Source organism: Gadus morhua, chromosome 6 (genome assembly GCF_902167405.1).
Source record: "Gadus morhua chromosome 6, gadMor3.0, whole genome shotgun sequence".
Lineage (NCBI taxonomy): Eukaryota > Metazoa > Chordata > Actinopteri > Gadiformes > Gadidae > Gadus > Gadus morhua.
The window spans coordinates 23,553,066-23,568,065 of NC_044053.1; the positions used below are offsets into that span (position 1 = coordinate 23,553,066).

At 44.6% G+C, this 15,000-nt stretch overlaps 1 protein-coding gene across 1 annotated transcript in view; it reads right to left on the bottom strand.

Annotated features, from left to right (window-relative positions):
* Positions 1-15,000, bottom strand: part of si:dkey-215k6.1 (transmembrane protein 132B) — a 150,726-nt gene that overhangs the window by 17,140 nt on the left and 118,586 nt on the right. Inside the window, exon 6 of the mRNA XM_030359357.1 lies at positions 2,130-2,335. Coding sequence (XP_030215217.1) covers positions 2,130-2,335 — 206 coding nt within the window. The remainder of the gene's footprint in view (positions 1-2,129; positions 2,336-15,000) is intronic.

Consider the following 15,000-nt stretch of genomic DNA (forward strand, 5'->3'; position numbering starts at 1 on the left):
TGTGTGTGTGTGTGTGTGTGTGTGTGTGTGTGTGTGTATGTGTATTTGCGTGTGTGTGTGTGCGTGTGTGTGTGTGCGTGTGTGTGCGTGTGTGACTGACTGCTCTATATATAATGATAGTAGCGGTGATTTGTACAGGAAGGCAGGCGATGACCTATCAGCAGCAATAGACTGGACAATATGTCTGCGGACCTGCAATGCAATAACCACTTTATTATCTTTCTCTACACTTACTCTCGCTCTCAGACACACACTAACATGCATGCACCCACACACACACACACACATATACACGACACACACACCCAAACACACCAACACACCCACACAAACACACAAACCCAAACACACGCAAACATACACACACACACACACACACTGTGGCATCCCGCCACTTAAACCTCGGCCCGGACCAGCCCGAGGGTTGGTCCTGGATGGCCGATACCACCGTCACCCACCAGCCGGCGACGGAGAGCACCGACCGAACCCCAATCAGCGAGATTGGGGGACACCTGGCCGAAAGCCGAGGAGCCATCTTAAAAGGAGCACGAGGACTGACATTTGGGGAGACAAGGACCGGGAACCATCGAGAGCTAGGAAGCCCAGACGACGACGCATTAGAGGCTCACGGAGACCCTAAGTCTATTTTGTATATGGACCCTTTATACCCCGGTTTTCTGATAATAAACGCAGAGTACGGCTTGAACCCCGACTATTCGACTCGTTCATACCTATAACCCGCGCCAATGAGTACCGGGTTACCACAACACCCAAACACACCAACTCACACACACACACACACACACACACACACACACACACACACACACACACACACACACACACACACACACACTAATCTTCACCATATTACACACTCACAGACTAACCCAACACACAAAAGCACGTGCCTGAACACAATCCCACACAAAGACCCACATGTGGTTATTTTCATTGTTCCTTTGTCAAAATTGTCTTCTTTCATTTTTGTGTTGGAGTTGGCCTCAGTTGAACTGGTATGAATAAATGGTTGAAATATATTTGAAAAATTTGGATAATTAGATTCCATCCTTTGTTCTTAGATAGGAGAATTACTCATTGATGACTGATCAGAGATCAAAGAAGAGAGTGCTTATTTACCACTTTACCAACGTTACCTTGGCTATATTTAATATGATATCTGTTCAAATGTGATATGATGTAAAAAAATTAGAGCTGTCAAGCGATTAAAATATTTAATTGTGATTAATCGCATTAATGTCATAGTTAACTCTAATTAATCGCGATTAAATTATTTTTGTATGCTAAATATCCCTTGATTTTTTTGTCCCATAATTCTTCTCATTTTAATTCTCTTATCAACATGGTGAAGTGCATCGGCTTGCCTTGTGCAAATGATTTTTTATTGATAACAACATTGGCATATACACTGATCAAAACAGGACGATACAAAAAAAGAGCCTATAGTGCAATTAAACGACTGCTTTGAACAAATGTCATTTGAACATAGCAGTCAGGCTACTGCTTCTTTGTTTTGAGCCAAAGAAAAAAAAAATGTTTTTTTTTTATTTTTTTATAAAATAATTGCGTTAATCGCGCGATAAAAAACTTAACGCCGTTAAATTTGGTTTGCGTTAACGCCGTTAATAACGTGTTTAACTGACAGCTCTAAAAAAAATACATAATATCTGCATTCTATAAAGCATGTAGAATTATAATCTGAATTAGAACAGCCCCATCTAAGTGTTAAATTGTCTGGTTCTGCCCGTAGGACTTATGTTGGGGGCTGGGCTTCCGGAAAACCAGAGAACCAAACCGGATTCAAAACTAGTTCCCAGTGGTTTACAAAATAAAGCAAATCAACCCTAAATCTGCATAAACCCATAGATATAATTGTCTCTATTTCTGTGAGTGACAATGCCGACAGCCAATAAGAACTGGGTCTTCAATTTCACGGGGGTCCCCCAATTTCAAGGGGTTACCACTTGTTGGGGGGTGGGGTTGAGGTCCCAGTGCGTTGAAAGGGTGTGGGGGGGGTCACCTTGTGTTGAGGGAAAGGGGGTGTGTGGGGGGGTGTCCCCTTGGGTTGAGGGGGTCACATTTGCATTGAGGGGGAGGGGTGGGGTTACCTCTTGTTGGTGACGATGGGCACCCTCCAGCCCTTGACCTGGCTGAGCTCGGTGTCGGAGACGTGGATCTGCAGGGGGAGCCGCGGCACCCAGACGCTGAGCCGCAGCACGGCCGTCAGGTGCAGGTAGGTGAAGTTGACCGCCAGGGACTGACGGCCCCGCATCTCCTTACCGTTCACCAGCACCTGGTCACAGCCGGGAGACACCTGGGGGGGGGGGGGGGGAGAGAGAGAGAGAGGGAGAGATCATACATAGACAGAACATATTTAAATTCAGGGCATCAGACGCGTTTATCCATAGCAACTTACAATAAGAACCTTTGTCAGAGGAAAGAGAAGCAATATACAGTAAGGATACAGTAAGGATGTTCATACAACCAAGTGCAACACAACACAGACACTGCGCTTTATTCTTAACTAGACGTCATGAATGTTTATGCTTAGAGTTTCTAATTGTTTCATGCATACCATGTTTTGATTCATAAATAGTATTTTGTATTCTATAATATTTTTGTATTATTAAAAAAAAATTGTATCAAGTCGACTTTGTTGTGTTTCCTTTGTTTGATTTTGGAACTGCTTGGACAAGGTAAAGGTTTCTCTTTGCCAATAAAGCTCTTTTGAATTGAACTGAATTTAATTGAGAGTCGTAGGGACAGAGAAAGAGAAGGAAGAGAGAGAGAGTCAGAGAGACAGAGAGAGCAATAGAGGGAAAGAGATAGATAGAGAGAGAGTGAGAGACAGCGAGCAAGAGAGCGAAAGCGCGAGAGAGGGAGAGAGATCGAGAAAGAGAGAGTAAAGAATCAATGACCCCTGTCCTGACCAAGAAAGTGGTGGATACGTATTGATGAATACGATCGCCGGAACAAGACAGAAATAGTTTACCGCGGTGTCATCAGTGATGTCACTCTTAATTAACATGCAAGTATCTTTTCCTTTGTAAAGAAAATCAATTGTATATCAAAAAACGTTGTCCTGAGGGCATTTTGTTTTCCTTTGAAGAGCGGATGTGTCATCAAGTTGGAAAAAGTATTCAAATACATTTTTAAAGGAAGTGTTAAAATGTCATTGAGACGGTTGTGTTTCAGAACGTAGATGGCACCGTGGTCGGCTAACTGACAGCCACAACAAAGGCTGTGCCAGGTATTAGTCATATTCACTTCCAATCTGCTCCACGGCCCTGCTGTGTGACTGATTCGCTCGACGTTTAGGGCATTTGTACTGAACAAGAGTTGACACTCACACACACAAACAGACACACATGCATGCATGCAGATGCACACCAAATTAATTTGACTTCCTCATGCAGAAATCCAACATTTCCGCCACATGAGCCACATGAGTATAAGCCAACATATATTTTGGTATAAATAATTAAAAAAATTATCTTATCAAGGAGTAAATAATTAATATATTTAAAAAGATGTGTCTTGTGTTGCTTCCCTTGGTTAACTTATTTTTGCTTCTAATCTTCTGGTAAGACAACTCTTTTCTTTTTTGCCTTTAAATCTTTATGAGTTTGCCTGCGTTGGCAGTGACTGATGCAGCCTTGACTGATTTATTCCCCCATGGAAGCCTGTCGCATGAATACATCTCTATCCATTTATTCATGTAGAATAGCTCGATGAATAAACAAGTTTGGCAGCTTATTGCTTCAAAATACTAACAAATTCAAATTGGATAGCTGATCAACAATGTAATACTTTGTATTTTCCCATTTTAGCACGATCTGTAACATGATATGAAACCTCTCTCCATCTGCAATACAGTATATATATATATATATATATATATATATATATATATATATATATATATCAATTGGTTGATCGACCAATATTTATATATATAAATCTATTGATGATCAATCAATCAATCATTCAATGTATCTATCGATCTATCAATCTATGTATACATATACGTATATATATATATATTTATTCATTTATATTTCTCCACTCAACCTCTCCAATTCATTATTTCTTTTCAGTCTGGAATCTAAAAGTCTTAATCTACCGCACAGACACCGTACATTGTTCTCTCTCTCTCTCTTGCTCTCTGCCTTCTCTCTCTGACTGACTGTCTTCAGACTGAATGGATACTTTGCATTGGACCTCACTCACTCACTTAGTGTATTTGTGAAGCCGTTCTCACACAACCTTCACAGCATCACTCTTGTTTTTAGTCGAGTGATACTCCCCACTTCACCGTCTGTCATTCCTGTCCTTAAACAAAGAAGTAAGGCCAGTCCGTCCCTCTCAATCTCTCCCTCTCTATTTCCCTCTCTCTCCATCTCTCTCCTTCTCTCTGTATCGTTGTTTCATTTTTATTCACCTCAAACCCACCCATCCGTTCACATTTCCCCCTCATTTAACCTGGTGCTGACTTCCTCTCCATCATTCCTCAATCACTGCCTTCTCTGCCTTATTTCCCAAATTCACTGCTGTACTCTCTCTATTATTCTCTTATTCTGACTTGTCTTGCTGTGATTTTTATTTCAGATTTTTATATTTTCCCTTTACGATTGCTCCCTCGATTCACCCTCTGTCTTCTATTTCTTGAACTTCACATTTCCCTCTCTCTCTCTCTCTCTCTCTCTCTCTCTCTCTCTCTCTCTCTCTCTCTCTCTCTCTCTCTCTCTCTCTCTCTCTCTCTCTCTCTCTCTCTCTCTCTCTCTCTCTCTCTCTCTGTCTCTCTCTCTCTTTCGCTCTGTTTAATCTCTTTCCACATGCATGTTTTTCCATAACAATTCTTCCTCTCATCTTCCGTCGCATTCTCTTACGTTCTGACACACATTCAAACAAGCACACAGACACACACACACACACACACACACACACACACACACACACACACACACACACACACACACACACAAACACACACACACACACACACACACAAACACATCGACGCACACACACACAGACACTTGAACATGCAAGCACACACACACACAGACACACACACACACACACACACACACACACACACACACACACACTTGCACGCACAAAAATAGACACAGACGCACACACATCGACACACACACACACACACACACACACACGGGGGCCCGCCCTGCCTGGGAACCTGATTTCATGGCTGTTAACATCAAAGGGATTCAGGGGCCGTTGGCTCCTCAAACTATTTCCTCAAATCAGTTTTTAAATTCCAGGTGTAAATCCGTGTGAAGCGGGTCTGGGGTGTCTGCTGGGCGAGAGACGGCAGAGAGAGTAGGGGAAGAAGAGAGAGAGGAGCATAAACACAATTGCTCATTTCTCTAACCGGTTGAAGGCTCACTGCTGCAGCCAGTGTTCGGCACAAAATGGCTTTGGTTATACTAATGGACAGAAATAAACATACTTCTTTTTTATATATATATTTATATATACACATATATAAATATATATATATATATATATATATATATATATATATATATATATATATATATGTGTGTGTGTGAATTTATAAATATATATGTATAAACACACACATATATCTATATATATCTAACTATACAGTATACACAAATATATTTGGTTTAACTTATACACTCATACAATAAGTGTGATGGTCTCACACACTACAACCACACCATAAATATAAAATCTCAGTTATAATACAAGTAAGGCTGTAATGCCGAACTGAGTTTGTGTGTGTCTATGTGTGTGTCTGTGTGTGTGTTTGTGTGGGAGTTTGCGGTGTGGGTGAGAGGGCTGGCACGGAACAGCGCCAAGGTAACACACACACACACACACACACACACACACACACGCACACACACACACACATACACACACACACACACACACAGACACACACACACACACACACACACACGCACACACACTCACAGCTGGTGGGCAGACACACTGATTACCAGAGGAGGTGACAGTGAGCAATGGTCTGGGCTCTGTGGACTGACATTGACTGTCCTTCACTGCAGCACTCTACGTTTGTCCGGCTGGGCCGTTGCGCTAGCCGTTAAATAACAAGTTAGTTTCACGTGAGGACAAATGTGAGTAATGGCTTGAACACTCCCCTTATGTCCGCTACTTTGGCTGCACCTTAGCCATGACTTTATCATGACGATCACTAGCACGCATCATTATCGCTGGTCTTCTGAAGAACCAGATCCATTCTCTCGCAGAATCGTCCGAATCCAAATTGGTGCTTTAAAGAGCTAACATGTAACTCTGCTCGCATGTACCCTCTGTGGCCAGAGATGGCAGCAGAGAGTACCGGCTGTTTGGCATGACAGAAAAAAAACTACAAAGCACAGACCCAATTTAGCTGGAGAGCATGATTGCCTGGGCTGACTTGATCAAAAGAACAAATTACGCAGTAAAAAGGGACAAGGTGTAGCTTTAATCAAACACAAGCAAGCATTAAATGTTGCACTCATTTCCAAGTGCAACACTCCTTGCTTCCGTGACGACACACATGGATGTGAGGGAGGCCCCGGGCTGGACCTAGAGCAGAAGGGTTCGGGACCCCATGCATACAGGGCATCAGGGCCTGACCCCCAGAAGAACCTTCACAGAGTTCCCTACCAATCAATACGGTCATCGATATTATTTTATATTTTGTTTTTCATGATCTCGAACGGCAAATTTTGAATCGCTGCGTTGAAATCGGTGTCTACATCGCAAGCCAGGGTAAGATCCGGTCAAGGTTGTTAGAGCAACCGTCGGTCTTGTCGTCTGCGGCGTCTGCAGTGAAAGGCCTCTTGTTCAAAGCGGGCGTTGGGGGGGGCGGGTTCAGGCGTCTGAGTGACAGACCCTGCGGTCGGGCTGGGAGTCAGCCATGTGAGAGGGAAGGTTCTCACACCACGCCGCTGACATTTTCACAAACTTCCGTCGCCACGGGGAAGCGAGGAAAATGGAGGTATTTGATTTAGACTTAAGTCTGTTGGATCGCACACACTTACACATACACACACAGACAGGCGGGGATAAATGATTCGATTTATATGGAAACTTAATCTGACGAAACTGAAAATGATTCTTTTGACACAAACACACACACACTATAAATAGACACAACATAATACTATACTTTTCACACACACATAGCTTTACTAGCAATCAACTGTGCGCACACACACACACACACACACACACACACACACACACATACACCTAGAACAAATGTATCTATGGTGTCATGGGCAAAAAGCTGAATTGCAGGTTTAAGGACACTGAGGAATGGATTTAATCTGTCGCTGGGAGAGGGAGAGAGAGAGGGAGAGAGAGAGAGAGAGAGAGAGAGAGAGAGAGAGAGAGAGAGAGAGAGCGAGTGAGATAGAGCGAGAGAGAGACAGAGAGAGAGAGAGAGAGAGAGCGAGAGAAAGCGAGAGAGAGTGAGAAAGAGATTGACACAGAGTTTGAGAGAGAGAGAGAGAGAGAGAGAGAGAGAGAGAGACAGAGAGAGAGAGAGAGAGAGAGAGAGAGAGAGAGAGAGAGAGAGAGAGAGAGCGCAATGAGAAGATGGGAGAAGGACGCTACAAAGAGCAGAGATTAAAGTGGAAACTATAACAACAAAAAGTGAAAAACATCAGAGAGGAGTCACAGCCAGAGAGAGAAACTGAGAAGGAAATCTGCAGAGAGAGAATGGCTGGAAAGTAAAAGATGGCGAAGGAAGATTCAGCTTCACCTTGACTAAATTACACCATGAACAAAGTGATGAGATAGCACCGAGTTCAACACCTCTTCTGCAGTACCAGTTACAATATACTAGTGAATAGCAATGGCTGACTCCTGTGTGTGTGTGTGTGCATGTGTGCTTGCGTGAATGCGTACTTAAAACTAAATAATACAACAACACATTTCGGATCCATCCATCCCTCTATCTCGTGTCCCTCTATCTCCACCTCATATGGGCCATGAGGCAGCGGTACACAGCTGTACGCCCGCATAGGTCGTCCACAGCGAGCACGTGACCATCCCTCGGACCACAGCTGAGATCTCTTCAGCCACCACAGTCCTGGGCAGCAGTAGAACAGGAGGTTTGAGTTTTACTGCTCAGGGCCAACAGTAGAGCAGGTTGACTGATAACCGGAAGGTTTCTAGTTCGATCTCCGGCTCCTCCTAGGTAGAGTTTCCCCGAGCAAGACACCTGACCCTAAAGTCTCCTTGAATAAAAGCTTCTGAAAAATCCCCTAAACGTAAATGATGAGTATCAACTGCGCCACACGGTCACCCCTGGTCCCTCCTACTTCCCAAACGTCATGTGTTTGAATTCATCACAACCCTGTACCTTAGTTCAGTATTCCCGGAATGAGAATAATAAGCAGAGCAGAACAACAACCAAACCATTAGGTTATTTGATGAAGAATTTGACAAAAGCAATTTTGGGAAAACAAGAGGGATACTGCTCCATGGGGATTCCCGTCCGCTCCCGCCACTACCCGCACATTCCACTGACTATCTGGTGTTCTCCATCGTGGGGTGAGGCCGCCTTGGAACAAGGGAGCACCACAATTATGAGGTTGGAATCACCCATAAGGAGTGCAAACCCACAGACCAGACCACAAACACCAAACAACCGCAAACACCACCCCACGACCCCAAACTCCCCCAAACGACCACAAACACCACACAACGACCACAAACACTACCAAATGAACACTCACTGGGAAGGATGGCACCTCAGGTCGAACCAGCCACGTGGATAGCAAAAAGTACACGTTGTTGGATTGGTTGAAATGGAAATAGGATATGAAACAATCAGAAGCAGCGGTGCTGCTGCCTCTGTTTACTGTTGCTCATTAAACTAACTCTTGAACAAACCGGGGAGGCCCGTGCGTGGGAAACAATTTGGTAGAGAAAGCAGGAAGTCCATAACTTAAATTCTGCAGTTTCATAAACTGAGGAACACACACACACACACACACACACACACACACACACACACACACACACACACACACACACACACACACACACACACACACACACACACACACACACACACACACACACAAACACACACACACCAAGACAGGTTACATCATTTGTGTGAATCCATATTCATTTCCCATCATCCCTCAGGGCAGAGTGATCCGTCTAAATCTACAGTTACTTCCTCCTCGTTTTGGGTTTTATTCCCTGCCTCAAATTCTCCTTATTAGTGCCCCTCAGTTATACGTTTCCTCTCTCTGTTTATCCCTGTGCATTTCCACAAGTCTAACTCTTCCTCCTCCAACTTCTTCACTTTGCACTCTCTCTCCCCCTATCTAACTCTCTCTCTCTCTCTCTCTCTCTCTCTCTCTCTCTCTCTCTCTCTCTCTCTCTCTCTCTCTCTCTCTCTCTCTCTCTCTCTCTCTCTCTATGAATCTCGCTCTTTCCCTCTTTATTCATATATCTACATTTCATCCCCATTTTCATTTTTCTCACTTTTCGCCTCAGGAGATCAAATCAATCAGAGTTTAGGATCACATCATCCAATCAGAGCCTACTCAGTAGACAGGGGCGGGCCCTCAGGGACGGACATACCCTCCCTCTGATCCTATTACACCTCCCACCTGTCCATCATTCTAAGGTAACCCCATATTGGCCAATCCCATTCTTTCGCTGCCTGGCATGGAAACCGTTTTGGTGTGTGGGGGGGTTCTTCTAGCAAACACACAACCACACGCACCCACAACCGCACGCACACACCCACACACCTGTGCGATAAATCACAGAAGCATCCATGCCGTGATAGAGTGAAGCCCGGAGCTACGTCTCTGTCTCTCTAACACCAACAAATTAAGAAACACACAAATAGAAACCAATGCACCTCTGCACTCAAGCATGCAACCGGTCGCCTTCTTTATCTTCCTTTACCACATTGGTACACACACAAAAACACATACACACAAACAAACACACACTGAGAGAGGGAGAGAAAGGGAGAGATAGAGAAAGAGAGACAGAGTGATAGAGAGTGAGAAGAGAGAGAGAGAGAGAGAGAGAGAGAGAGAGAGAGAGAGAGAGAGAGAGAGAGAGAGAGAGAGAGAGAGAGAGAGAGAGAGAGAGAGAGAGAGAGAGAGAGAGAAAAAGAGAAAGAAAGGGAGGGGGGCAGGGTGAGAAAGAGAAAATGTAGAATAATTTGGTTTACAAGCTTGAAGGCCCGTCTCGTTTTTCTTTCCCCAAATTGTCTCTCTTACCCATTACTTACACACACACAGACACACACACACATGCACACACACGCGCATACTCATGCACTGGCGCATGGACGCAAAAGCGTGCACGCGCAGGGATGAGAAGCAGCAGTAGCAGCAGTTGATCAGAGTGGCTGTCAGTTTGCATTTGGATATGGAGGCAGCTAAGTGTTCTCTAATGGCCGCTTGCACTCGCCTTCCCTTCACAATCACACTCACTAATGGAGAGGAGAAGTGAGAGCGAGCGAGGGAGCACCAGAGAGACAGAGAGAGAGCAAGCACGAGCAAGAGGATGGTAAGTTGAGAAGAGCGGGTAGAGGGAAAGGAAAGCAGGAGAAAGTGGCAACACACAAACAGACGGATGAGATAAAAGAGCTATCAAATAAATAGACGTTTCAAAAAGAGGAACAATTTTTGGGGGGAATACGAAGAACAAAAACACAAAAAAAGCGTTCATTGAGAGGGACGGGCGATTGAAGGCAGGATACCGAGGCTGCGGAGCTTGACAAACAGGAGGGAAGAGACAAACAATGGCAATCCAGATATGATGAGACAATGAGACGCGTGGAGAGAGCGCTTGACAACCAGGATAACAAGCCCTGGAGCGGAGCCCAGATTACACAGAGCAGACGCAGGCAGAGCCCAACACCAGGCAGAGGGAATCAATCAAAGATGGAGGACAGGAAGATGCAGCGAGGGAAAAAACGAGATCTGAAATGGGAATAGAGGAGGAGGGCTAAGGTGATAGCACCAGGACTGTAGCTCATTTCAAAACAGAGAGGATGCCGTGGCTTTGCAAAGCTTGCTGCCGGTTGTACGTGTTCACTAGGTTTCTCATTTCAGACATGAAGGAGAGACAGGCCCTTCTGTTTGTTCCCAAACCACAGCCCCCAGCCTTCGCCTGGAGGTGCATAGTCAGTCATTATCCCTGCCTAATGCAGGAGCCAAGCCTGCGAGGTGGTCAAAGTCCTCTTTATACCGGCCCTCGAGCACAGGACAGCGCCCTTATGGCAGACCTGTGGCCACCACCTCATTCCACTGGTCTCCAGCGCTGTCCCTAGCATTCAGGAGGCTTCCTTGTTAGGTGCGACCCACTTTGTGGCAGGGCTTCATAAAGAGAGACAGCTCACAGGCTACAGACTGGACTGAATTACAATAGAAACTTATTTGCTGCTGAACAGTTCAGAACTGGTTTGTTAAAATTCAACTATTCATTATCGGTAGCACAAATGTATTGCAGATTGTATGTTTTGTTCGCATTCCTAATTGTATTAAACACCTGTACATATATACAAATATATACACAGACACATATATATATATATATATATATATATATATATATATATATATATATATATATATATATATATACAGATATACACACACATGAATATATATATATATATATATATATAAATATATGAATATATATATATATATATATATATATATATATATATATATATATATATATATATATATATATATATATACATATATATATATATGCCTGTGTATATAAATATATATACACAGACATATATATACATATAAACACACATAGGCCTATATATATAATAATAAATGATAAAATATAATATACATTTGATTGATTGCCAATTACAGTTACAGTTCAACATTCATCGTGTTTTTGCTGTTGTAAGCTGTTGTTGTCTGCAACAAACGCTGCAACAATGCTTCTGGAAGTCACAGGAGGAGAGCTGCTTGTTTCTCGCCGCCCGCTCGCAGTAAAATGGCCTAGTAAACGTCGGACCAAAAAGAAAACTGCACCGCAGTGATTTTCTTCCCTTTACAGGGCCCCCCAAAGAAGGACAGCGCGGCCCATCTATGAAATGGTCTGGCGGTTTTTAGACCAGCACACATTGTGTCACAGGCGACCGGGTTTTCAACTAAAAACCCAGCGGATTGGATTCTGTTTACTGTTCACGATGCGCGCCACACATTCCGCTTTGATGTCAGGTTTGTTTACCTCTGAAAACAGGCGGCAGAGGCTGACGGGGTGTTCCTGCCCGTCGGGCCGTTATCAGTCAAACAGATACTTTGGAGAATGTTTTTTCTCGTAGAAAGTGTGTTTTTCGGATGGGCTTGGAATGCAGCATTAGCTGTATTCCTGCTCACTACAACGCGGAAATAAAACAGGAATGTGCGGATGAGTGCACCTGCTTGATGTGGTGTTTTGTAGCCCCTCAGGCTGCTGTTAAAGGTGCCCACATCCCAATATTAGACACACGGGCCAGGGAGGACTTTTATTGATGGTTCAAGGCCTTTCGCTGACTCAACTGCTTAACTTTGACCCATGACAACTGGCTGTTGGACCTTTGTAATGCCATGCCAATCTCCTCACCTTTTAGTTTAATAAAAACGAATGAACGATGGCTTCAAACCGGAACACATTTGCTCACAGTGTTTTTAGGTGTTCCATTATCCTCTCCTCTCCTCGCCTCTCCTCTCCTCCCTCCCTCTCTCTCTCTCTCTCTGTATCTTTTCTCACCTTCTCTGCCCTTTCTTTTCTTCCACGAGACAACGGGGAAAGAGATTGGATAAAACATAATATCTAAACTTTACTTCAAAGTCGTTTTTTAAACTTGAAATGTCTCCTCTCTCTGAGGTCTATGGGGCTTTAGTGCAAAGCGCCTGGGTTTGATTATGTGTGTGTCTGTGTGTTAGTCTGTGTGTATGTGTGTGGGTGCTTATGTCTGTGTGTGTGTGCTTATGTGTATTTGGTGTGTGCTTGTGTGTTTGCTTGCATATGGGTGTTTGTGTGTGTGTGTGTGTGTGTGTGTGTGTGTGTGTGTGTGTGTGTGTGTGTGTGTGTGTGTGTGTGTGTGGGTGTATGTGTGTGTGTGTGCGTGTGTGTAGGTGTGTGTGTGTGTGTGTGTGTGTGTGTGTGTGTGTGTGTGTGTGTGTGTGTGTGTGTGTGTGTGTGTGTGTGTGTGTGTGTTTCAGTGTCAAAGGCTGGGCGTCTTCTGGAGAGTTCCCCGGGTTTTGGTGAATTAGCATGCTTATTAGCATAGGGATATAAGTCAACACTGGCCCCAATGTGTCTGCCGGTGTGTCGCCATTGTGCCCCCACACCTACAGCCCGCTCTCCCTCTCCTCCCCTGTCTCCGCGGGGACGGCCGTGTTGGACTGAATCAGTGTCAGCCGCTGTGGCCGTCCTACCGTCTCCCCCAACCCTCAGACAGAGCCGGACGGTGGAACACACAAAGGTTTACCGTCTGGCGGAGGACAACCGTCTGTCCGGGACTGAAGGAATAATAACATTGAAATAATGATAGCACAGGACTTTATGATCCCAGAAGGGTCATTAAAATAATGAGCTTTGTGATTTTTTTCCTCGCCACCTCTAAGAAAAACGGTGTCGTGATGCCCGAAACACATACACATGCATACACGCACACACATGCGACGGGCTCAAACACATGCACAAACATCCTAAGTAAATCATAAATAAATACACATTATTGTGTGTGTGCAGACACACACAAAATGACTGAACACTCTGTGGAAGAAGAGGGTTGCCGAGGGAGTCAGCGGCGGCCGCTGGGTGGCATCGGCAGAGCTGCGCAAAGAACAGGGACACAGAGACTCTGCAGCTGATTCCCTCGCTCTCCCTCTCTCTTTTTCAATTATTCGTTTCAACAACTGTGTCTCTCTGTCTCTCTCTCTCTCTCTCTCTCTCTCTCTCTCTCTCTCTCTCTCTCTCTCTCTCTCTCTCTCTCTCTCTCTCTCTCTCTCTCTCTCTCCTTCTATCACCTCCCTCCCCGTATCTTCTGCTCTTTTTAAATAGGCTGTCGGGGAGAAGAAAGGGCGAGCAAGAGGGTGGGATGGGAGGGAGAGATCGAGGATCAGATAAAGGGAGTTGAGCTGTGCCGTTGACACAAATCTTTCCCAGACAAGCCAGAAGAACCTGACACCCACGTTCCCAGATAAACAAACAAACATGCATATGCACACACGTGGAGACAAAACCACACACACACACGCACGCACGCACACACACACACACACACACACACACACACACACACACACACACACACACACACACACACACACACACACACACACACACACACACACACACACACACAGAAACACACAGACACACAGAAAACTGGATGCGACAGTCAATCTTTGAATTTCACAGAATCTCTCTCTCTCTCAAATTCTCTCTCTCTCTCTCTCCCTCACGGTCACATAAGTAAATGTGGTCTGTGAGGAACTTGAAATCATTTTTTAATCATAAAAATGCCCCAAATAGTTCAGCACAGCGCAGTGTGGATGTTTGAGGAACATCTGACAACGTTCTTCTTCTTCATACCGGCTGACGACCGGCGACGTCGGAGAGGGCGGGCAACGTGACGACGCCTGCGTGAGAGACTCTGTCTAGACGACAACTTATCACTAATCATTCTGGAGTTTATGAGGCGTTCTCTACCTCGAGGGGGGGGGGGTTCCTCATAGTGGTCTACAGCTGTCACACACTCTAATCCTCCCTGGTAAGATAGAGAACACAAAACCGCTTCCATCGTGAGCTCACACACGTTTTTTTACCTATATTCTAAACAGGGCCACGGAGTCAGAGCCAAGGCGAAGAGGAGAGGAGTTCATCAGAGTTGGAGGATGTTGGATCCTTCGCCTCCTGCTATTGTATTGTGGCTTTTTTTACAGAAAATTGAATTTACACAGA